Source organism: Malus sylvestris, chromosome 6 (assembly GCF_916048215.2).
Source record: "Malus sylvestris chromosome 6, drMalSylv7.2, whole genome shotgun sequence".
In the NCBI taxonomy this organism is placed as follows: Eukaryota; Viridiplantae; Streptophyta; class Magnoliopsida; order Rosales; family Rosaceae; genus Malus; species Malus sylvestris.
This window is the reverse complement of record NC_062265.1, coordinates 24,645,666-24,669,606: the sequence shown is the minus strand read 5'-3', so window position 1 is coordinate 24,669,606 and position 23,941 is coordinate 24,645,666. Positions and strand designations below refer to the sequence as shown.

At 41.8% G+C, this 23,941-nt stretch overlaps 2 protein-coding genes across 3 annotated transcripts; both read left to right on the top strand.

Moving 5' to 3' along the window:
• Positions 1–693: 693 nt before the first annotated feature.
• On the top strand, positions 694–5,058 carry LOC126625131 (rab GTPase-activating protein 22-like). Of its 2 annotated transcripts, none has more exons than XM_050294209.1 (5): positions 694–1,208; positions 2,235–2,370; positions 2,482–2,531; positions 3,242–3,295; positions 3,470–5,058. In XM_050294209.1, exons 1-5 carry the CDS (start codon positions 979–981, stop codon positions 4,722–4,724), a joined length of 1,725 nt encoding a protein of 574 aa, XP_050150166.1. In that variant the 5' UTR covers positions 694–978; the 3' UTR covers positions 4,725–5,058. The 2 variants fall into 2 exon arrangements, with proteins under 2 accessions (XP_050150166.1, XP_050150167.1); XM_050294210.1 differs by having other exon boundaries at positions 1,067–1,560.
• A 1,353-nt stretch (positions 5,059–6,411) lies between these two features.
• Positions 6,412–23,708, top strand: LOC126625132 (protein HLB1-like). The gene is made up of 14 exons (XM_050294211.1): positions 6,412–6,991; positions 7,542–7,667; positions 7,888–7,957; positions 20,497–20,610; positions 20,796–20,879; positions 21,337–21,387; positions 21,561–21,590; positions 21,742–21,804; positions 21,942–22,007; positions 22,177–22,305; positions 22,482–22,517; positions 22,793–22,912; positions 23,075–23,245; positions 23,428–23,708. The coding sequence occupies exons 1-14, from the start codon at positions 6,540–6,542 to the stop codon at positions 23,536–23,538; spliced, it is 1,623 nt and encodes a 540-aa protein (XP_050150168.1). The 5' UTR covers positions 6,412–6,539; the 3' UTR covers positions 23,539–23,708.
• Positions 23,709–23,941: the final 233 nt, after the last annotated feature.

Here is a 23,941-nt window from a genome sequence, read left to right as displayed (position 1 = left end):
TGTCGTAAGGTCATCTTCTAACGAAATGGCTAAACATAGCCCTATATAGAATTATGGCACTGCAAAATATTATTTTTAAATAAATAATGTCAGGCAATGCTCATATACTATTTTCAGTCGGAAGCTAAACATAGCCCCCTTAATAATTTACTAGTTTTAAGTTGATACTTTAAATTTAAGGAAAACTAATGAAAATGACTTGAAAACTTTAAGTTTTAACGATAAGGACAAAATAAAGGGTAAATTGAATAGTACCATGATTGACTGTTTAGTGTAAAAATGTGGTTTTTGGTTAATTAACTTAATTTAATTAAACTATCGTTGGATGTTTTTAAATCTTGACGTTGAATTTGAATCAATTATTGAAATTGAGGAACTGGAATCTAGAAAAGGCTAAGAAATTTCTAATGACTCCATGCTTAACCATCAGTGGGAGATAAAATTTTTGAGCAAATCAAACCACTTATTCGTTTTGCGACCTTTAGCGGCCCTCCCCAATAGAGATGGCCTAACGAAGTAAAATTGGGCCAAATTGGGCCGGACCAATATCTCCCCGCCATTGCAGCGCGCTCCGAGAGTCCGACCCTCCAAGTCTTGGATCTACTTTTCCAGTCCTTCTCTCTCTCTCTCTCACACTTACAGAGAGGAGAGAGAAAGAGATTCGCATCTCAAGATAGAGACTGTAGAGAAAGAGAGGGAGAGATGTATGGATATTAATATCGCAAATAAAAAATAAAATAAATTTTTTTTTTTTAATTTTAAATTTCTATAATTCATGCCTTTCATGGAAAGAGAGCGAAATCTCAAAAACAAAGAAAAAAACAAAGGCAGTTTAGAGAGAGAAAGCTTGAGAAGGAAAGAGAGAGAGAGAGTGCCGAGGGTTTTTAGTTCGGTAATGGTGATTTAGGCCTGAAGGCGACGGGAGGACGGGTGATTGGAGAAGGGGCTTATTGGAATTGAGGGTGAGTTTTTTCATTGATGCTCTTCGGTGGGGGAGCTGATGGTTGGAAATGGATCGTGTGCGCGGAGGCTAGCACCGGCGCCGGTGGCGGTGGTGGTGGAGGGAGAAGCGGCTGGCACCTCGGCGGCGGCGTCGGTGGCGGAAGCGGCTTCTGGTCTTGGACTGCTTCCTCCAATGTCGGCTTAGCCGTCGCCGTCACGGCCATGGCCGGTATCGCCTTGGCCGCCACAGTCGTCTACTCTCGTAGGTAAAGCAATACAAAAATTCCCAAAAAAATTACTGAATCGAAATCGAAGTCCCTAATTCGTTGTGAGAGCAAAACCCTAGATTCTTCAATAGCTAGATAGATTGATAGGTAGACAAAAACACACATAGATGATTACGCATCAGAAGCAACCAATGAAAGCCCTACGGCGGAGTCACACTTCTTCTAATCCACCTCCACCGTCAAATTCCACATCTTCACCGTCGTCAAATTCAACATCTTCACCGTCGTCAAATTCCACATCTTCACCGTCACCGTCGTCGTCATGGATTCATTTGCGATCGGTTTTGTTAGTCGTTGCTTCCTCGTCTTCCACACCAGTTTCCACTGATCGGTGAGTTTTCACTGTTCTTGTTCTTCCCCCTTTTTTCCCCTTAAATTTTGTCCTTTCAAGTGTTACGTAGAAATTGTATGAACAGGAAGAAAAGCTGAGATTCCACATTTTCTAAGCACTCAGATGGGGGTTTTCTAATATTTTTTAAATTTGAGATGTAATCCTGGAGCTCTATCTAGAAGTATCCAATTGATTCTCGGTGTCGAAAACTGTGCTATTCAAGTACTTATTCCTAGTCTTCCCTTACTCGGCTCCCGTAGGATTCAGATTCTGATTATTGCTTCCTTGCTTTTCTATATGGGTTAGATTGAATTGTCCCGTTACTAGTACGCATTAGTTGTGGAATGTCGGAAACGAAATCGGGTTTGAGTAGGCTTTTCTTGCCACAAATTTAGAGGTTTAGTTCTTCTGTTGTCTCTGATTTACAATAAAAGTGCTTTATGGGTTTCCTGTTTAGTCATAAACCTTTCACTGTCCACAAAAATTCTCTCTACTTTGGTGGCAATGGTTCTCTGTCCTTTCGTAGCGGACCTTATTTTTATAGGTGAATTGCACATTGTTCTTTCTGGAGATCTTCGTGTCTTTTGTGGACCACTTTGGATTATTAGTTATGTTTGTTTTACTTATACTTCGTGCAGTGAAGTCTGATCACATTTATTTGTCTCTTTCTTCAGGGGCAGTCTTAAATCACCTTGGTCCCGTAGGAGAAAAAAACATGCCCTTCTACCCAAACAATGGAAAAGTTTATTTACACCAGATGGGAAACTCACTGATGGGGGTCTCAAGTTTTTAAAGAAAGTTCGCAGTGGAGTATGTTCTTGACTTCTGTCAGACCTATTTTTCTATTTTCCATCTAATTGACTTTGTATTTGATGTATGTTTTACAGCTGTTGGATATTAATCACTTACTTTCTGATGCAGGGTGTTGATCCAAGTATTCGAGCTGAAGTGTGGCCGTTTCTTCTTGGAGTGTAAGTATTTTCATATCTATGCGATTGCTTTAATGCTTCAAGTTTTGTATTTGTTAAGAACTTCTTGTTAAAGTGATGACTGGTTGCCTGGTCCTGGGGAATGCTTGGTTTGGGGAGCCTTGCAGGTGTCTGCTATGAATTATGATGAATTTTTCATCCATCACCCAGATGTACTTTTAGTCTTTTCTGGTGTGCCTTAGCGCTGTGTTTTCCGAGTGCTTTGGAATACATACACATTTTGTTTGATTTTTTTCTTTGGTTTCATTATGTACATCCTGTGTGATTTTCCTAGTGGCTATGATTTGGTACAATGGGGAGGGATGAAAAACCTAAATGTGTTTGTTTTAAGTTCCAACAATTATTAAAGCCGGGACCCCCATGCATTGTATGTTCTGTTTTTATGGATGTTTTAGTCTTGATTAACATGGGAACTGGCATCTGAGTGCATGGTGTTAAATTAAGATGAGGAATTTTTCTTCCTATTTTCTTTTTCATTATTTTTCTAGCCTAATTTGCATCTGGAGGCGAAGTTTGGACCTTTGATTCTGGTTTGGCATAATGAAATATGGAACCTCATCTTGGTTGCCTTGTAGTCTCGCAAGAAATATATAGTTATAAAATGCTTTTGCGCCCTTTTTTTGTACTGAAAAAGGTTTGCTTGTGGATTTTGGTACTGGCTGATTTGACATTGATTTGCTCTTTCTCAACAGCTACGATGTGAACAGTTCCAAGGAAGAAAGAGAGACTGTTAAAAAACAGAATAGGTATTGTCTTTTAGTTTTTTGCCCTTCTCCTGTATGTTATATGCATTTGAGATTAGTACATAAATTTTGTACGGCATATTCCTTGTCACGGCTCCATATCTCTCTCATTTTCTGTATATGTGCATGTTTTTCTTCTTCACATTGTTCACACTTTCTTTATCATTTGCAATGCAGAAAAGAATATGAAAACTTACGGAGACAGTGCTGGAGAATTTTAACACAAAGTGATAAGAGCTTGAAGTTGAAGGAAACTTCTGGTAACAGTAGCACTGAGGGCAGCGGGGATTTTAGTCAAGTTTTAGATTGTTTTGACCAAGGGGATGTTACAAGTGCCAGGAAATCCATTTCAACTGAGGGTGGAAACCAATTACCCAAGGATTCAGATAACCCTGTAGGCAATCAAGCTGTTCAGACTTCTGAATCACTTGAAGCAGATGGTGAGAAAAGTGGAGTCACCTGTGAAGATCCCTATGCTGCCTATACGGAATCAACTGATTCTGATTCCTCTGAAGAATCTGATATCACTCGACCATTACTATCCACTGATGTTACTGAAGAAAATTATGTTGATGACAAGACTAAGGAGAGCTCTTCTCCCTCCAATATAGAAAACAAGCCCAAAGTCCACTCAGCAGAAGATTTTGCCACATGGCAGAAGATCATCCGCCTTGATGCTGTGCGTGCAAATGATGAATGGATTATTTACTCACCATCACAGGCTGATGTGTCAGAGATCAAGGCACGAGGACTAGCCGAAAGTGTCGGGTTAAAGGATTATGATCACTTGGAGCCATGCAGGATTTTTCACGCCTCTCGCCTGGTTGGAATCCTGGAAGCCTATGCTCTGTATGATCCTGAGATTGGGTACTGCCAGGGGATGAGTGATCTACTCAGTCCTATTATCTCAGTGGTGGAAGAGGACCATGAAGCCTTCTGGTGCTTTGTGGGTTTTATGAAAAAGGCACGGCATAATTTTCGACTGGATGAAGCAGGAATCCGGAGGCAACTTGGCCTTGTCTCGAAGATTATAAAGTGCAAAGATGTTCCTCTCTACAAACACCTGGAGAAGCTTCAAGCGGAGGATTGCTTTTTTGTGTACAGAATGGTGGTGGTTCTCTTCAGGAGAGAGTTGAGCTTTGAGGATACGCTTTGCCTCTGGGAGGTAATGTGGGCTGATCAGGCAGCAGTCAGGGTGGGGATCGCCAAGTCTGCTTGGGGAAGGATTAGGCAAAGAGCCCCTCCTACTGATGATCTCTTGCTCTATGCAATAGCAGCCTGTGTGCTACAAAGAAGGAAGACTATAATAGAGAAGTACAGCAGCATGGAAGAGATCATGAGGGAGTGCAATAGCATGGCAGGCCGTCTGGATGTGTGGAAGCTTTTAGATGATGCCCATGACTTGGTGGTGACTCTTCATGACAAGGTTTAGAAACACCCAATGGTAATGCTGGGCATTGGTCTTTTCCCTTCTCTTCTTTTGCTTTCTTGCCCGTCCCCCGATTCTCGTTTTCATTTCCTTATTTTTGTTGCACCTGGTGAGGATCCCTTTGATAACAAGGGATGTTGAGGTGAGTTTCACACTTGCTTGAAACAAGCATCTGATAGGCAATTTCTGGATTGGAGTAAATTATGGATTTAGTATATAATGTATTGCCCGCACTCTCTTGCTTTTCAGAGTGGCTGTGGCAGCAATGCAGATTAGTAACTCTGATCAACAACCTGACACTGATTTATGAATGAACTTTCTCCCCTCTTTTGAGTTATTTGTATTTTTGGTGGCAATACATGACATTTAAATGGTACCGTGTTACGGGGAGATTAATCTCAGCCTGATTGTATAGTCCTTGTATCTATCTATCGATCTATTTCTCTCGTCACACGATGATGTGACCAGGAAGATAGACTGTCACACGAGGGAATACAATTGGTTACAAGATAGATTCTCTAGTAAAGGTGCTATCTTCTTCTACGTCTCATGGTTTAATCCAACATTTTATTCATGGAGATGTAGTTGGAACTTTCTTTTTTCTTCTTATTTGCTGTTTGTACTTTGTACCAAACACCAATCCAGAAAACTGTCTAGCACATGACAGCTTTATACCTTTAGAGACCCGCTGAAGGGTCGTTTTGAGGCACCCCTATTGAAGCATAAGAATTTCTCTTTAACCAGGAGATCAATTGCAACACTGACACGTGTAATAAAGCTTCTACAATCCTACATCGACCACAGGTGGAAAAAGGGGACTCTCCACAACCATAAAAGGAGATCATTTTCCCACAATTAGGCTTCTTCTGATCTAAGATTTCTTAATCCATTATCATAAGTCACTAATTTCTTATTCCTTTATGTATTATCTTCGCTGGGTGACCAAAGCAAACTTTGCAAAGATCACATCTTCATATTCTATGTTATTCCAAAGTTAACCTAATTTCGTATGCAATTGAAGGAAGCTTTAACAATTCACTCTCCCATGGTTACATCTTAAGGTAAAGGTCAAATACATGCAATGCTTCAACCTTGCATGTGCCAATAAAATCCATAGGTCAAATTCTGAGTTGACAATTTATTCGGATAAATTTTTTAATAGGACAACTTAACGATGTCATTGATAAAAAAACATATATAATAAAAGAATGTTATATGCGAAAGTTAAAATGCATGGTTAAATGCAATGATCAAGATCATTAAGATCATTTAAGCATCCATATTTATTAGAAGAAAAATGTTTTAACCTACCAAATCATTTTTTACTGGTTTTTTTTTTTAAGTGAATTTTTTACTGTGGTAACAGTACGTTTATGACATGGTTGCGTTTGGTACGCAGACGGGACGGGACGGGACGGGACGGAACGAAGGTGTAATTTTTTAAAAAGACATGGGGTATATTTGTCTTAAAATGGTAAAACATTGTGTTCCACAAACGTGGAACAAACCCGTTCCGGGGGGGAGGTGGAACGCAAAAACACCCAAAATCTGTCCCGTGGAACAGCCCGTTCCACCCATTTTTGGCGCACCAAACGCGGGACGGAACGTCTCGTCCCGTCCCACGTACCAAACGCACCCTTAATTAACTCCTCCGGGCTCCGTACGGCCGCTTAATATTTTCAGTTTATTTTCCTCAAAGTCCGTAACTTTGAACAACGAGCATTTCTCTCTCTCTCTCTCTCTCTCTCTCTCCAACCTCTCTGCAACTTCACAGTCGGATCACTCTTCGAATTCCGATCCGTCCTCCGATCTCCCGCAATGTCCACCGCTGAACAACCCCCCGCCCAGAACGGACTTGAACCAGACCAAACAAATCCGAAACCCGAATCCGAATCAGAACTAGTGCCAGATCCTGAAGCTAAACCGGAGCCAGCGCCTGAACTCGAAGCTGAACCAGCACCGGCGCCGGAACCCAAAATTAAACCGGAACCGGTGCGCGAACCCGAAGCTAAACCCGAGCCAGTGACGGAGGCCGAAGTTAGACCGGAACCCCTACCCGAACATGAACTGGTGGTGGCAGATGGCGGCGATCCGAAGGTGAAGGAAGTGATCGAAGCCTCGATCCAACCGCACGGCCAAGGAGCTGCGCACCCGGAGCTGAAGAAAGATGAAGGAAGCCGTACATTCACGATGAGAGAGCTGCTTAGTGGCTTGAAAAATGACCAATCTAACGAGGTCGCTAATGATTCCAACTCCCCTTACAGTTACAGGTTCGCATTCCTTCATTTGATTTTAAATTTTTTTTTTTGGTAATGTAATTGTGCAAAATTCTGTTTGTTGTGCTTGAATTTTGGTTCAGTGTGGAGAAATAGTCCAATTGGTGATTTTTTCCTGCAGTTCCCACTTTTGGGTTTTTGAAAACTGGAATTCACAAAGGATGATAGAATTATGAACTTTGAATAGGTTATGATGGATTTGAATGTCTTTGTTTTCGACGAAATTGATCTGTTTTAGGTGTGGATCAATTTGTTAGTGAATGAAATTTGTGTTTGGGGTGGTAAAAATGTAAGTTTTGTATGGTCATTGTAGTGGTTAATGTTAAAAGTTGTAACTTTAAATTGGGTAGGTCGATTTGCATGTTACTGTTTTCGACAAAAGTTCTCAGTTTTAGTCATGTATCAAATTGTTAGTGTGAATAGAATTTGTTTTGAGGGCCGAAAAAATGTAAGTTTTGTATGGTCATTGTTGTGGATCACCTTAATACTTTGTTAACCATTTTTTGACAATTTATTTGGCGATTTGTGGATTGAATTGTATCAGTGAAGAAAGCCCACAAGAGCAACACTCAGAGCAGAACATTGCTGCAATGGAGTTGATCAACAGTGTCACTGGTACCGATGATGACGGTCGGTCTCGCCAACGGGTTCTTACTTTTGCTGCCAAGAGGTACTGTCTTCTTTTTCTTGCCTTCTTACTTGTCAGCTTGTAGGTAATAGTATAATCCTATATTTTACTACTGAAACAAAGTTTGAGTCCTTTGTAGCGTGCATGATCATACTTCTCTTTTCTTTGTTTCTTTTACGGTACTTTGCGATGTTTGCAACCGCACAATGTCTTTTAGGTGTCTTGCTTTCCCGGAATTCTTATTTGTACATAAATTTTGTAGGTATGCTAGTGCAATAGAAAGAAACCCACATGATTATGATGCACTTTACAATTGGGCGCTGGTTCTTCAGGTTTGAGATACTCTCCTGCTCGATCTTTGGTTGCATTTAGTTATGGTTTTTGCTTATCAAATTTCAACTAGATGGCTTTCTGTGAATTTAACTATTTCCTTGATAGGCAATTGTGAGAATGGTGTTATTTTATATGGGTTTGGAGGCACAAGGTGTTGATTTTAATCCCCCTTAGATGATCATGTTTATCGATAGTCTCCGGTGTTATGCAAACTTATAAGATGATGCCATGCGAATATATGAACAGTTTAGTAAACACGCCACACAACAACAACAACAACAACAAAGCCTTTTCCCACTAAGTGGGGTCGGCTATATGAATCCTAGAACGCCATTGCGCTCGGTTTTGTGTCATGTCCTCCGTTAGAACCAAGTACTCTAAGTCTTTTCTTAGAGTCTCTTCCAAAGTTTTCCTAGGTCTTTCTCTACCCCTTTGGCCCTGAACCTCTGTCCCGTAGTCACATCTTCGAACCGGAGCGTCAGTAGGCCTTCTTTGCACATGTCCAAATCACCGGAACCGATTTTCTCTCATCTTTCCTTCAATTTCGGCCACTCCTACTTTACCTCGAATATCCTCATTTCCAATCTTATCATTTCTTGTGTGCCCACACATCCCACGAAGCATCCTCGTCTCCGCCACACCCATTTTGTGTACGTGTTGATGCTTCACCGCCCAACATTCTGTGCCATACAACATCGCTGGCCTTATTGCCGTCCTATAAAATTTTCTCTTGAGCTTCAGTGGCCTACGACGGTCACACAACCCGCCGGATGCACTCTTACACTTCATCTATCCAACTTCTATTCTATGGTTGAGATCTCTCTCTAATTCTCCGTTCTCTTGCACGATATATCCTAGGTAGCGAAAACGGTCGCTTTTTGTGATCTTCGCTAGATTGCTCCGATCATTAGTGTGGATAAGTATATAAATGGATATAGATAGGAAAGCAAACACAAGATGTACGTGGTTCACCCAGATTGGCTACGTCCACGGAATAGAGGAGTTCTCATTAATTGTGAAGGGATATGTCGGGATCCGGTACTCAAGGTTCTTATAGGGATGCAGTCACTGGAGGAAGGCAGACGACAAAGGAGGAATACAATCGGAGAGCCAGAGAGGAACTTTGGAAAGAATTCACTTGGAATCAGAGGAAAAGCTCTAAAGAATCTTACAGTTGGGGAAGTGTTGTAGTCTGTGAGAGAAAGGTGGTGCATCAATCATGGAGGGAGGTGGAAGCATCCCTTCGAAATCTTCTGGGAACGGAAATCAGACTCTCGCCATTTCAATGCAACAAAGCACTGTTTGTTTGCCAGAACGAGGAGGAAGCAAAAAAAATAGCACTACTTGGAGCAATAGGCATGAAGGAGTACCCCGAGGTGAAACTGGCGGGGTGGTGGGAGAGTTTGAACACAAATCAAAGACTGGCGGTCAGTTACGGAGGTTGGGTGGCACTGGAAGGTTTACCACCGCATCTTTGGACCAATAAATTCTTCCAGGATATTGGCGAGGCTTGTGGCGGTCTGGCGGATATCGATCAAGCAACATCTGGATTCGGATTCTTGCTCGAAGCAAAGATAAAACTCAAAACCAACATAACTGGTTTCATCCCTGAGGTAGTAGAAGTGGCTGACGGAGACTTAGTCTTCAGGGTCAGGATCCGGCAACTTTCTCCAGCGATGAGACCCATGACTCCGGCTGAAGATCGGGGTAGACCAGAAGCTTTAGTTGGGTCTCTGAAAAAGGAACAACAATTACAACGGACTTCTGGAATATTTCATCCGGCGACGGCCGAGCTCGGGGAGGCAACCCACGCGACGGGGAAATGTGCCAGCTTTCGAATCGGCGCCATCGACTGCCCAGTCACTACCGGTGGTGACAGAATGCTTGGTCACGACGGGACTGAGACTGCGGACGCGAGTTACGAGATGCCGGCAAACCAACTCTCTGACATTATTGTCTCTGAAAAAGAGTATGGGACGTCACCTCAAACACAGGGCGGGAATGATGGCGGAAGTTCAAGTACAGAGGGGGCACAGATCTCATCAAGCAGGGAGTACTTTAATGGAACAAGCGTGGAGATATGCACTAGAAATGTTGCATATGTTTCTCTGGGTAAAAGCAAAAGGCTGGAATTAGATGGGAAAGAGAGCGCTGGCTCAAGTACAGAGGGGGCACAGATTTCATCAAGAAGGGAGTTTTTTAATGGAACAAGAGTGAAGATATGCATTAGAAATGTTGTAGAGGTTTACGAAGGGAGGGGGCCCAATAAAAACAATTTCATTCCAATTAAACTGGATGGAGTGGTGGGCTCTGATACTCAAAGCCCAAATATTGAAGATAACATGGCGGTCACCGGGCTTTTGGGTGTTAAAAATTTATTCTCAACTTTAAACGGTAAATCGATGGGCTGTAAATCTCATTGGGATGGGTCAGGTCGAGGTCCACTTATTCAAACAATTTACGGGATGAGACATCGGTTTCAATCCGAATTGGAATTTTTGTATAAGTCTCAAACGTCGTCGAATCCTTTGGAGGATCTAAGGCTGCTGACTCTAAGGCACCCCGTTGGAGGATATTTGGCTTTGGGCGATACCCAGCAACCACGGGCAACGGAGTATTATACAGCAGGCAGTCCAAGTAGATCTTCGTCGAGCACATGCTCGAGTTTCCTCGGGAGATTTGGTCAACCTGACAGGGGCAGATTGCGGTTAAAGAGTCTATCCCCACAAGATTTTGGCTCTGGTCAGAACCAACTAGAAGAGCCTATTTCGATGAAAGGCTGGCCTGCTAATCTCACATTCACTGATTCAGATAGTGAATTAGAGGAAGTTCTGGTGAGCGAGGCCGATGAGGACCATGCTGAATCACCGAGCGGGTCGATTGAGAAGAATCCAGCAGATCAATGGTGGAGAAGGATGGAGGCTCTAGGCATGGATTCGGCTCAATTGTTTGGCAGCGACGACGAAGATTTCTCCGCTCAATCTTCTGTTGCTGACGGGGAGACGGAGGCCTACGCACAAGAGGAAAAAGAAACATCTGAAGATTTCGAATTATCCTGTGATGTCCTCCACAACCTATTCAAGGATTTAAATTTGGAAGAAGTGACAACGTTGAAGGAGGCATCTAATCACGAGGAGAAGTCTGATACTAAGGCAACAGGAAGCAACAAGGAAATACTAAAGTACAGAAGAAGGAAAAAACTGGCAGGCCAATTAGCTAACAGTGAGCCACAACATCTAAATTCCAAATTTCTGTCTAAAATGAAGATTTCCTTGTTTCCGTTGAAGAGGTCTCTGTTAAAAGAAGCGAAGAAAGGGAAAGTCAGAAGAGGCAAGAAAGAGGATGGTTTTAAGGGAGACAGTAAACTTCACAGGGGCAATACCAGTTTTAATGAAGATAATTAGCTGGAATGTTAGAGGATTGGGAAGTAGACGGAAGAGGCTAACTTTGAAAAAGCAATTCCAACGGCTACAGCCCGACATCATCATACTACAAGAAACTAAGAAAGCTATGATTGACAGAAGCCTTGTGGCTAGTGTGTGGGGAAGCAGATATAAAGACTGGATTTATGCCCCTGCACAAGGAAGTTCAGGGGGCATAGCTGTAATCTGGAATACAAAACACTTGTCAGTAACCGAATCTTTGATCGGTGTTTTCTCTGCATCAATAAAAATTATGGCTCCCAATGGGATGGAGTGGTGGCTTTCGGGAGTCTATGGTCCATGTAAAAATAGAGACCGAAGGGAGTTTTGGGAAGAATTGGCGGGACTTTATGGCATGTGCGGACCAAGATGGTGTGTAGGAGGAGATTTTAACGTGGTTAGATTCATAAATGAGAAATCAAACGGAGGGAGGTTGACTAAAAGCATGAGGGATTTTAATGATTTCATTAGAGAGACAGAACTCAAGGATCTGGAGCTGCTCAATGCACAATTTACTTGGTCAAACCTCAGAGAAGAACCTGTGTGTCGGAGATTAGACAGATTCTTATGCTCTACAGGCTGCGAAGATATCTTCCCTGAGGCTAGACAAACGGCCTTGGCTAGGGTCATTTCTGATCATTGCCCAGTCCAGCTAGACACCAACAAAGTGAAATGGGGGCCATGCCCTTTCAGATTTGAAAACATGTGGCTTCAAGATCCAGAATTCAGGAATAAATTCAAGGAATGGTGGCAATCGGAACAAGTGGAGGGGTGGGAGGGTTATAAATTTATGATCAAGTTAAAAGCCATGAAAAGAAAGGTGCAAAGCTGGAGTAAGGAGAGCTTCGGCGAAATTGAAAAAGTCTTGAAAGAAGTGGAAGCAAACATAGAGGAGTTGGACAGGAGAGAGGGGTTGGAAGGCTTAGATTTTGAAGCTAGAAGTAAAAGGGAAGAACTCCAAACCATTGTAGGAGACTTGGCTTTTAAAGAAGAAGTGAAATGGAGGCAGAGAAGCAAAGTGGAATGGGCAAAGGAAGGGGATGGTAATACAAAATTCTTCCATCGAGTTGCAAATGGGAGAAGGAAGAGAAACTATATTGAGAGGTTAGAGTCGGTGGGAGGGGGAATAATAGAGGAAGCTAAAGAGATCGAAGAGCATATTGTCAACTTTTTCAAATCCTTATTCAGCAGTAACGACGAGGCATGTTGGGGATTGGAAGGGATAAATTGGGCTCCAATAAGCGCCCTTCAGGCAGTTTGGCTTGAGAGGCCTTTTGAGGAAATAGAAGTTCAAAGAGCAGTTTTCGATTGTGGAAAGGATAAATCACCAGGTCCAGATGGCTTCTCTATGCAAATGTTTCAACATTGCTGGGAGATTTTGAAGAAGGATATAATGAAGATCATGGAGGAATTCTTTGAGAAAGGGATAATAAATGCAGTGACGAACGAGACTTTTATTTGCCTTATCCCGAAGAAATCAGATTCTTTAAAAGTGACGGACTATAGGCCCATAAGTTTAGTAACTGGATTGTATAAAATTATAGCCAAAACACTGGCTTCAAGATTGAAGGAGGTTTTGGATACCACTGTCTCTCCGAATCAGGGGGCGTTCGTCAAAGATAGACAAATTTTGGATGCTGTCCTCATTGCAAATGAAGTGGTAGAAGAGGTGAGGCAGAAAAAAGAGAAGGGATTGGTGCTTAAGATCGACTTTGAAAAAGCGTATGATCATGTGGAATGGAGATTTCTGGAAGAAGTACTACAAAGAAAAGGTTTTGGCAATAGATGGAGGAAATGGATGCAAGGATGTTTAAGCTCTGCAAATTTCTCCGTTTTGATCAATGGAAGGCCAAGGGGAAAATTTCAAGCTTCAAGAGGTTTGAGACAAGGCGATCCACTGTCACCATTTCTTTTCACCTTAGTAGTCGATGTTCTGAGCAGGTTAATGGAGAAGGCACAAGAAACTGATCTCATCAAAGGCTTGTGTATCGGCCAAGAAAAGGTGGAGATATCTCATCTCCAATTTGCCGACGACACCATTTTCTTCTTGACAGAAGACGAGGAAGTTTGGAACAACCTAATCCAAGTGCTTAATTTATTTTGTTCGGTCTCAGGATTGAAAATCAACAAAGCTAAGTGCTTTTTGGCTGGGATAAATTCAGACAATGAGAAACTAAACAGGCTGGCAGTTTCTTGGGGGTGCGAGGTAGGGTGCTGGCCGATAAAGTATTTGGGGCTTCCCCTCGGAGGAAGGCCAAGAGCAATAAAATTTTGGGATCCAGTGGTAGAAACAATGGAAAGAAGACTTCAAAGTTGGAAGAAGGCTTTCCTATCCAGAGGGGGTAAATTAACTCTAATTCAATCAGTCCTGGGAAGCATGCCGATTTACTATATGTCCTTGTTCAAAATTCCATGCGGGGTAAGAGGACGTATAGAAAGATTAATGAAGGGGTTTCTATGGGAAGGCATGGAGGAAGGTAAGAAAACACACTTGGCCAAGTGGGAGTTAGTCACTAAAAACAAAGAGGAAGGAGGTCTAGGGGTGGGGAACTTGAGGAATCAGAACGAAGCATTATTGGCTAAGTGGTTGTGGAGATTCCCAAGGGAGTCACAGTCTCTGTGGCACAAGGTGATAAAAAGTAAGTATGGGCTACAAGCTAATGGATGGGAAGCACTTCCTCATGGGAGGGTTTCAAGTCGAAGCCCATGGAAAGACATTTCGAGTGGTTCTCAACAGTTTCTTAGATGCTGCACGTTTGAGGTGGGCAACGGTGAGAGGGTGAGGTTTTGGGAGGATGGATGGGTAACAGGGGGACCGTTGAAGGAGCAATTCCCCAGACTATTCCTTCTATCGAGGAAGCATAATCAAAACATCTCGAGCTTCGTGGAAGTTTCAGCAAATCCTTTGTGTTGGAACTTTGATTTTAGGAGAAACTTGAATGAGATGGAGATAGTAGAGGTGGCCACATTATTACAGAAATTGGAAGAGGTTCGATTGTCTCCATTAAAGAGGGATATCAGAAGGTGGAACCTGGAAGCTTCAGGTTTGTTCTCATGCAAATCCTATCGTTCATTACGGAGCAACGATGGGAGTGTGCACTATTTTCCACCCTACCCACAGATTTGGAAATCAAAGGTTCCTCCGAAGGTTAAAATACTTGTATGGCTTGCGGCCAATGGGAATCTAAACACATGTGACAGAATTCAAAGGAGAAACCCTCTTATGTGCTTATCACCACATTGGTGTAGCCTGTGCAAAGCCAAGGAGGAGAGTGTAAATCACATATTTCTTCATTGCTCCTACTCGATCCAACTGTGGTGGAAATTGTTTCAGGAGGTTAAAGCAAGTTGGGTCATTCCTAAAGGGTGTTTCGAGCTACTAAGCACAAATTTTAAGGCACTTGGAAAAAGGAAAAAATCCAAAGTTTTGTGGGGTTGCTTGGTATCGGCAATTTTCTGGAATATATGGCTGGAACGTAACAAGAGGATTTTCGAAGACTATACTGGAGTGGGGGCAGAAGAACTTTGGGGGAGAGTAAAATATTGGGCAGCTTTTTGGGCTTCGGTAACTAAAGAGTTTAAGAATGTTTCTCTATCTCAAATACTATGGGATGTGTTAGCTGCAGTTAAGTGAACGAGGTCTAGAAATGGCTGCTGTAGCCAAATTCTAATGGGTTTTTCTTTGTTGTCAGTTAGTGGACTCTTATCCACTTCTGTGTTGTTCTTTATTCTTTTAATAAAATTGTTTCTTCTCAAAAAAAAATTAATTGTGAAGGGTTTACACAAGTACATAGGTTCAAGCTTTCCTTTAGTGAGTACAGGTGAATGATTTAGTACAAATGACATTAGGAAATATTGTGGGAGAATGATCTCGTAATCACGAAACTTCTAACTATCGGAATGTGGTATCGTCTTGACTTGCCTTATCTGTCTCATAGGTAGATGTGGCATCTTCTCTGGAAGTACTCTTCCTCCATCCAGGGGTGGTATCTTTAACTGGTGGAGATGCACAAGGTAATGTATCAATTTCACTTGAAGCTTACTTGTAGTTTCAGGCTTGGTCAAGCGCGATACAAACCATGTAGTAGGAGTCCCTCAAGTTGCCGAGCTAGGGGATTTGCTGAAAGAGGTGACAGACAAGGTAAGCAATCAGAGCTCCGGCTGATTGTTCACATTCTCCCTATCTTGCAGGCAGCATGAAGGATAAAGAGAAGAAAAATGAGAAGAGATGATATGGGATACTTTTGCTTTTGAAGAAGTAACTTTCCACAGGCTTATTCTTGAACTGAGCTGGAGGGTTTTCTGGTTTCCTCCAGAGTATAAGGCCGACTGAAGAATTTGAGGGTCAAAACAAGTCCATCAAATCTAGAGTACGTTCAACCCTACTGATATGGGATACTTTTGCTTTGACAGAGTAATGGATGTATCGGCACGTGTGCTGTTACGCTTGTCTCCACATGCTTCCTTGTATCCTTCTCACTTGCCCTATCTGTTCCTCAGGCAGATGCGGTATCTTCCCTGGAAGCATAAGATGTTGAAGATGAGTACTCGAGAGCAATGCCAGGTAAGTAAGTTCCAGGCAGTCAGTTCCTGGCTGGAAGCTTGATTCCAAGTGCTGACTGATTGCTCTCTTTCTCCTTGTCTTGCAGGTAAGAACAAGGCCAAAGGAAAAGACAGGGAAAAAGCATGATATGGGATACTCTTGCTTTTAACCCTGATGATATGAGATATTCTTGCTCTAGTATAACTTGTTTGCAGAGGTATTATCGAGGGGAAAGAAAGCTGAATATTTCGAAAGGCTTCGTTAAGAGTGCCCTCTCATATATGAGGAAGGGTTGAGCATTTTTGCAGGTCTGTCTGTCCGTTGGGGATGGAGGTTAACATATATAGGAGTCTCCTTAACAACAAGTAGTAATGCTATTCCTTTACCCTGTCAGAGCACTTTGAAAAAGTGGTCTGTGGTATGTGGAAAGCTGATGTTGCGTGTGAAGATTACAGACAGCTTTATCCAAGGAGATCCGGCTCTTGTAGTTGGGAAAGTGTTGCCTCTTCGGTTTTCGAACAAGCAATCCTATCAGGGATCTGGCTCTCGAGATTCGGAGAACGATGTCTCTTCGATTTTTGAGAAAGCAATCATGCTGGGGGTCTGGCTCTCGAGATTCGGAGAGCGGTGTCTCTTCGATTTTTTAGAAAGTAATCATGTTGGGAGTCTGGCTCTCGAGATTCGGAGGGCGGTGTCTCTTCGATTTTGGAGCAAGCAATCTTGTTGGGAGTGTTTTCTCGAATGTGAGTAAAGGTTGGGCATGTTTGCTAGTCTACCTTGCCACGAAGTACAGAGGTTGACACACAGGGACTTTCCAATTATCCAGCAATGGTACTGTTCCTTTACCCTCTCTTCGATTTTTGAGAAAGTAGTCATGTTGGGAGTCTGGCTCTCGAGATTCGGAGGACGGTGCCTCTTCGATTTTGGAGCAAGCAATCTTGTTGGGAGTGTTTTCTCGAATGTGAGTAAAGGTTGGGCATGTTTGCTAGTCTACCTTGCCACGAAGCACAGAGGTTGACACACAGGGACTTTCCAATTATCCAGCAGTGATACTGTTCCTTTACCCTTGTGGGTAATAATATGGGGTAGCTAGACCTTCAAAATTTATGTGTCTAAACTTTGTTAGTGCTGTTTCTTTGCTATTCTTTTACCCGTCTTGGTCAGAGCGATGTAGTGGAAGCTGCAAGCTTCACGTGCTCAACTTTGGCAGAGAACTTTGGCAAAGTTATCTGTGATACACATGAGCTACTATTGCGTGTGGGAAGTGGGTGATTGAACAGTAAGACTCATGTGCTTTCTACTTCACCAGAAGTCTTCGACGGAATGCCCATAATTTCCGCAAAGCTGAGTGTGCGTGTGACAGGTGCTGCCAAGGCTGGAAAAGTAGGTGCCTCTTCGATTTCTGAGATCGGCCCTCGTGGTCTCTGAGCAGCCCAACTTTTGAGAAAGCAAGCGCCTCTTCGATTTCTGAGATCGGCCTTCGTGGTCTTTGAGCAGCCCAACTTTTGAGAAAGCAGACGCCTCTTCGATTTCTGAGATCGACCCTCGTGGTCTCTGAGCAGCCCAGCTTTTGAGAAAGCAAACGCCTCTTCGATTTCTGAGCAGGCGCCTCTTCGATTTCTGAAGCTCCGTCGAGTGCAGATTTTTATAGGGGCTGGCATTAAGTTCCAAAGCACACTTGAATCTCCACCAGTAGAAGCTCCATTCTTACACTTCTAAGATCTTGATTTGTTCGACCTCTTCTCTCTTCAACACCTTTGAAAATGTCTGGCCCCTCCGACCGTCGTTTTGACTTGAACCTTGTTGAAGAGGCAGCCCCGCCTTCTCCAGACAACATATGGCGCCCATCCTTCGTCTCCCCTACTGGTCCTCTTACCGTTGGGGATTCCGTTATGAAGAATGATATGACCGCTGCGGTGGTGGCCAGGAACCTTCTCACTCCCAAAGATAACAGACTACTTTCCAAACGATCTGATGAGTTAGCTGTTAAGGATTCTCTGGCTCTCAGTGTTCAGTGTGCAGGTTCTGTGTCTAATATGGCCCAACGCCTATTTGCTCGAACCCGCCAAGTTGAATCATTGGCGGCTGAAGTGATGAGTCTCAAACAGGAGATTAGAGGGCTCAAGCATGAGAATAAACAGTTGCACCGTCTCGCACATGACTATGCTACAAACATGAAGAGGAAGCTGGACCAGATGAAGGAATCTGATGGTCAGGTTTTACTTGATCATCAGAGATTTGTGGGTTTGTTCCAAAGGCATTTATTGCCTTCGTCTTCTGGGGCTGTACCGCGTAATGAAGCTCCAAATGATCAACCTCTGATGCCTCCTCCTTCTAGGGTTCTGTCCAGTACTGAGGCTCCGAATGATCCCCCTCCGGTGCCTTCTCTTTCTGGGGCTCTACCGACTGCTGCGACTTCTCCTAAGCAACCTTTGTGAAGGCTCTCTCTTGTTTGTTTATTTTGACTCATGTATATGTACATATTTGTAGCTTATCGGGGATATCAATAAATAAGCTTTCCTTCATTTCAACGTATTGTGTTAAATACACCAAAGCCTTCTTCGCTAAGTTCTTTGAATTTTCTTTTGTTGGAGCTTTGTGAGTGGAGCATGTAGGTTGAGGTAGTGTTCCCTTAATTTCCTGAGTGAGGAAAACTTCTCGGTTGGGGACTTGGAAAATCCAAGTCACTGAGTGGGATCGGCTACATGAATCTTAGAACGCCATTGTGCTCGGTCCTGTGTCATGTCCTTCGTTAGATCCAAGTACTCTAAGTCTTTTCTTAGAGTCTCTTCCAAAGTTTTCCTAGGTCTTCCTCTACCCCTTCGGCCCTGAACCTCTGTCCCATAGTCGCATCTTCTAATCGGAGCGTCAGTAGGCCTTCTTTGCACATGTCCAAACCACCGTAACCGATTTTCTCTCATCTTTCCTTCAATTTCGGCTACTCCTACTTTACCCCGGATATCCTCATTCCTAATCTTATCCTTTCTCGTGTGCCCACACATCCAACGAAGCATCCTCATCTCCGCTACACCCATTTTGTGTACGTGTTGATGATTCACCGCCCAACATTCTGTGCCATACAGCATCGCCGGCCTTATTGCCGTCCTATAAAATTTTCCCTTGAGCTTCAGTGGCATACGGCGGTCACACAACACGCCGGATGCACTCTTCCACTTCATCCATCCAGCTTGTATTCTATGGTTGAGATCTCCATCTAATTCTCCGTTCTTTTGCAAGATAGATCCTAGGTAACGAAAACGATCGCTCTTTGGTATTTCTTGATCACCGATCCTCACCCCTAACTCGTTTTGGCCTCCATTTGCACTGAACTTGCACTCCATATATTCTGTCTTTGATCGGCTTAGGCGAAGACCTTTAGATTCCAACACTTCTTTCCAAAGGTTAAGCTTTGCATTTACCCCTTCCTGAGTTTCATCTATCAACACTATATCGTCTGCGAAAAGCATACACCAAGGAATATCATCTTGAATATGTCCTGTTAACTCATCCATTACCAACGCAAAAAGGTAAGGACTTAAGGATGAGCCTTGATGTAATCCTACAGTTATGGGAAAGCTTTCAGTTTGTCCTTCATGAGTTCTTACGGCAGTCTTTGCTCCTTCATACATATCCTTTATAGCTTGGATATATGCTACTCGTACTCCTTTCTTCTCTAAAATCCTCCAAAGAATGTCTCTTGGGACCCTATCGTACGCTTTCTCCAAATCTATAAAGACCATGTGTAAATCCTTTTTCCCATCTCTATATCTTTCCATCAATCTTAGTAAACACGCCACACACAAACATAAAAATTTTAGCGAGGTTTGGCGAACTTTGCCTACTCCTTGTGTGATCTCTCTTGAGAAATCACTTGCACCATGGAGAATAACAACTAGGTTACAAGAACTTATTGAAAGCCCTTATGCTAAACCCCAAAACCTTTCTTTAGATCTCTTTATCACTCTTGGCTCTCTACCTTGTATTTTCTCTGCTGTTTGTGTTAATAAATCAGCCCCAACAAGCCTATTTATAGCACATACACCAATTTTTACATGCCTTACAAGTATAGGATTCCTAAATTCTCTTAGAATTGGGAAAACTAACTTATTTTCTAATCCTAAACTGATTGAGATTAAAAAGAAAAACCTATTTCCCAATTCTTATGGGAGATAACCTGTGCACATTCCTTTTCTCCTTTCCAAACACCAATTGGAAACCTAAACCTGTTTGGCCCTTGTAATTTGATGAGCCAACTCACAACACATGGTAGTAAGAATAATATGCTCACTGAAACTTGGTCTACCCTTATGTGCTGTTTACTAAGCTAGAGTACCATTCTACAGTAGCCAACGTTTTCCAATTGGGTCATTTGTGTGGAATGAATAAGGGTATAAGTCTCTTCATTATGTTAGTCTCTCCTCCAGTTATGTGCCTTTAGTTGTTTCAGCTACTCTCTAAATGATTAAATAATGTGAAGTGTCACTTGAAATTTTTGTTTTAAAGGACATTTTGTCTTCCCCTTAGGTGAACCAGTGTGAATTTACTATCTAAATAATCCTCGTCTGGGATGCAGGAAAGTGCAGATAATGTTAGTCCAGATTCTACTAATCCTTCTAAAGATGCTTTGCTTGAGGAGGCTTGCAGAAAGTATGATGAGGCTACCCGTCTGTGCCCAACACTTCATGATGTATGTTTGCATATTCTTTTACAACATAATCTCATCAAATAGCTAGTGAAATTAGTAATCTTGAAAGTGCCATGATAGAGTTCTTCAGAAGGTGTATGTATGTGTGTAGATGATCTTTCTATAATTTCTGATTAGTTATCTCACTTGTGTGAGTGTGAAAATAATGCGTGATTTTTACTTTCCAGGCTTTCTATAATTGGGCTATTGCTATCTCTGATCGGGCAAAAATGCGTGGTCGTACAAAGGAAGCTGAAGAACTATGGAAGCAGGTTAGACCATAATTCAGTGTTTCAGCCTTGCAAGATAGAAGTTACTTTCTTTTTCCATGTCCTAAAAAAGTTGCTGCTCTTGTTATTCTCCTGCTGCGGCTGTTGTGGCAACTCTTACACGTGGCAGCTGGATTCTGACGCTTGGAAGTTGGATGTGACTTTTTAATATTCAAGATATAATAGCATAGAAACATGAGCAATTTGATACTCTTTAGTTTATTCTTTTGTAAAAAACTAGGCCTTTGGACTAGGTGATCTTTTGGAGGTTTAGGAAACCAGGAGTTTGCTTCTTAAATCAATTTTGCTTCTCCTTAGATGTGGTGGTGCTGGCATCAAGTGGCGATAATTCTCATTTATTCCTTGCCGAATCATAACCAACTGGATTTTTAATCCCTAAAGAAAAACATAATTTTGAATAAATGAAGTGATTTTTAGCACCCCTTGATTTGATTTGCAGGCTACAAAAAATTATGAAAAAGCAGTGTTGCTCAACTGGAACAGTCCCCAGGTATGACTCAATAAATTGTTGTATTAGGCTATTCCTATTTCTTATGATATCCTACGAAAACCAACGTTTTATACAATTATGAAAGAGAAACAGATTATGAAATCCGGGAAAAATGTACTTATTTGCGTTGTCTCCTTTGTATCCTATTACTAAATCCGTGTCATATATTCCAGGCACTTAACAACTGGGGACTTGCTCTGCAGGTATCTTAAATTGCATTAGTATTTTATTTTAATTTAACTTATTTTAGAAGAAATAAAATCTTTTTAAATTTTCTTCTCGCTCGGCATATAATTATGTTCCATGTCATGAACTCCAAATTGATTTTTTTTTTTAATCAATTATGCAATTTAGGAACTCAGCGCAATTGTTCCTGCACAGGAAAAGCAAACAATTGTAAGATCTGCAATAAGTAAGGTACCATATAATAATTTTTTGGAGATATCAGAATGATTGGATAAATGTGGATGGGAAACCATAATATTATTTTCATCTTTGAAGTGTTTGTTTCTCATTTATACTGTCATGACTCATGTCATTTTCTTCTGGTGCAGTTCCGCGCAGCTATTCAGTTGCAGTTTGATTTCCATCGAGCAATTTACAATCTTGGAACCGTATTGGTTAGTTTGTTACTTATCTTAATAATTTTAGGATAATGTGATACTCCATTCATAATTTAAAAGGACTCTCAGTTTCCTCTATACTGGATAACAAGAAACCACTGGTTCTCTTATCTAATAATCCCCCGTAAATTGAATTACCAAACCTTGGTCTTTTTCTTACTTGCAGTACGGATTGGCTGAGGACACACTAAGAACTGGGGGATCTGGACACCCCAAAGAAGTTTCACCTAATGAGTTGTATAGTCAATCGGCTATCTACATTGCAGCTGCTCATGCTTTGAAACCAAATTACAATGTAAGGTTCCCATAGTTTTCTTTCTCAACCAATTTGATTTGATTTTTATTTGGAGAAAAGGATAGCCCTTCAGTGAGAGAGACGTAAAATTTAGTTGGTTTTATTTGTCCTTTAAAGTTTAAGGATATTCACTTTTATTGTGTATGCTAAGTTTTTGTGTGATTAATTATTTACAGGTTTACAGTAGTGCCTTGCGGCTCGTGCGATCCATGGTAAGAAGTTAAGAACTAATACCAACTTCAGTAAACCCTTTAGCTTCTGTATAAATATTTTTGGTCAGTTATGAGGTCGGGTCTCTACTGGTTCACCATTGAGAAGTGGTCCTTATGACAGAGCCATACACGATGCGCGTTCCTGATTTTTCCCTGATCTTCAGGACTTAATTTTCCCAAATCTTTCGGTGGTCATACCTTGATGTTTGCTTAATCTCGTTGGTTGAGAGATTATTTTTTTGGTTTGCTGACATGATAATTTCTAATCTTTACAGCTTCCTTTACCATATCTTAAAGTTGGATATCTTACTGCACCACCAGCGGGAAAACCAATTGCACCTCATAGTGATTGGAAACGATCAGAGTTTGTTTTGAATAATGAAGGGCTTCAACAGGTAATTCTTTATCGTTTTAGTGTATATCAAGCGAAGAAAAATCATCTACACATTCGATAACTGAATTAGTTATAGTAACTTTCCTTGCTTGTGCCAAGTATATTCTTTATCTGTTTGTTACTTATTTGTGTTCTTTTTTGTTCATCTACTTCCTTTCAGCAGGTTAGCAAAAATGAGCAAAAGCATGTACCCCAAGGCATCTCAAGCAGATCAGTAGAAGCAGCTATAAAAGTTGCTGTTCCCGATATCGTTTCTGTTTCAGCATGTGGAGATCTGACTTTACCACCTGGTGCTGGCCTCTGCATCGATACAATTCACGGACCCATCTATCTGGTAAGGAACTCCCTTGGCAACAGATAAAATTCTTTATACGAAGATTAAGTTCTTTGGTTCTTTGCGATGGCATCAAATCATAGAATTTTTCCGGTGGTCTGTCAAGTGCATGAAAAGTGGACTAAAAACATTGCATTTATATTTGAAAACCCGATTCTGATGCGAACATTCTACCTCCACAGGTTGCCGATTCATGGGAATCCCTTGACGGATGGCTTGATGCAATCCGTCTAGTTTACACTATCTATGCGAGGGGTAAGAGTGATGTTCTGGCAGGTATTGTAACAGGCTGATTTAATGTAGTTTTTATGTTTCTTTTATTGTATCATCAGTTCCGTATTTTGTTTCGTGTGATGGATAATTTTCCGGTCGAGAATGACTTGTTCGAATAAACTCTGTATATCATAAATTTTTTTGACACGATCAAATACAATTTTTCTCTGCGTAGTCAGAATATTTTCAATAGTGGACCTCGTTGCTCTTTCAATCTTCCAGAAAACTCAAAGAAAACTAGCATTTGCACTTCTTTTTGCATCTTTTGAAGATGTCTGTGTTTGATGTCTGCATCTCATTCTCATCTCAAAACTGACCTCAGACGCCATCCGCCTGGGCTGGATCCGGCTGAGCTTCCTCATGCTAAAGAGCGTATACATTATGTCATACTGAATACTTAAGTTTTACCTCGTATTCCATACT

What these genes read in the sequence shown, in the direction of transcription:
- LOC126625131 (XM_050294209.1), top strand. Translation starts at nt 979, where the DNA reads ATGCTCTTCGGTGGGGGAGCTGATGGTTGGAAATGGATCGTGTGCGCG. An exon ending in TAAAGAAAGTTCGCAGTGGA is followed by an intron (nt 2,371 to 2,481) that starts GTATGTTCTTGA and finishes TTTCTGATGCAG; the next exon opens with GGTGTTGATCCAAGTATTCG. An exon ending in TGGCCGTTTCTTCTTGGAGT is followed by an intron (nt 2,532 to 3,241) that starts GTAAGTATTTTC and finishes CTTTCTCAACAG; the next exon opens with CTACGATGTGAACAGTTCCA.
- LOC126625132 (XM_050294211.1), top strand. Translation starts at nt 6,540, where the DNA reads ATGTCCACCGCTGAACAACCCCCCGCCCAGAACGGACTTGAACCAGAC. An exon ending in ACTGGGGACTTGCTCTGCAG is followed by an intron (nt 21,591 to 21,741) that starts GTATCTTAAATT and finishes TATGCAATTTAG; the next exon opens with GAACTCAGCGCAATTGTTCC. An exon ending in CTTTGAAACCAAATTACAAT is followed by an intron (nt 22,306 to 22,481) that starts GTAAGGTTCCCA and finishes AATTATTTACAG; the next exon opens with GTTTACAGTAGTGCCTTGCG.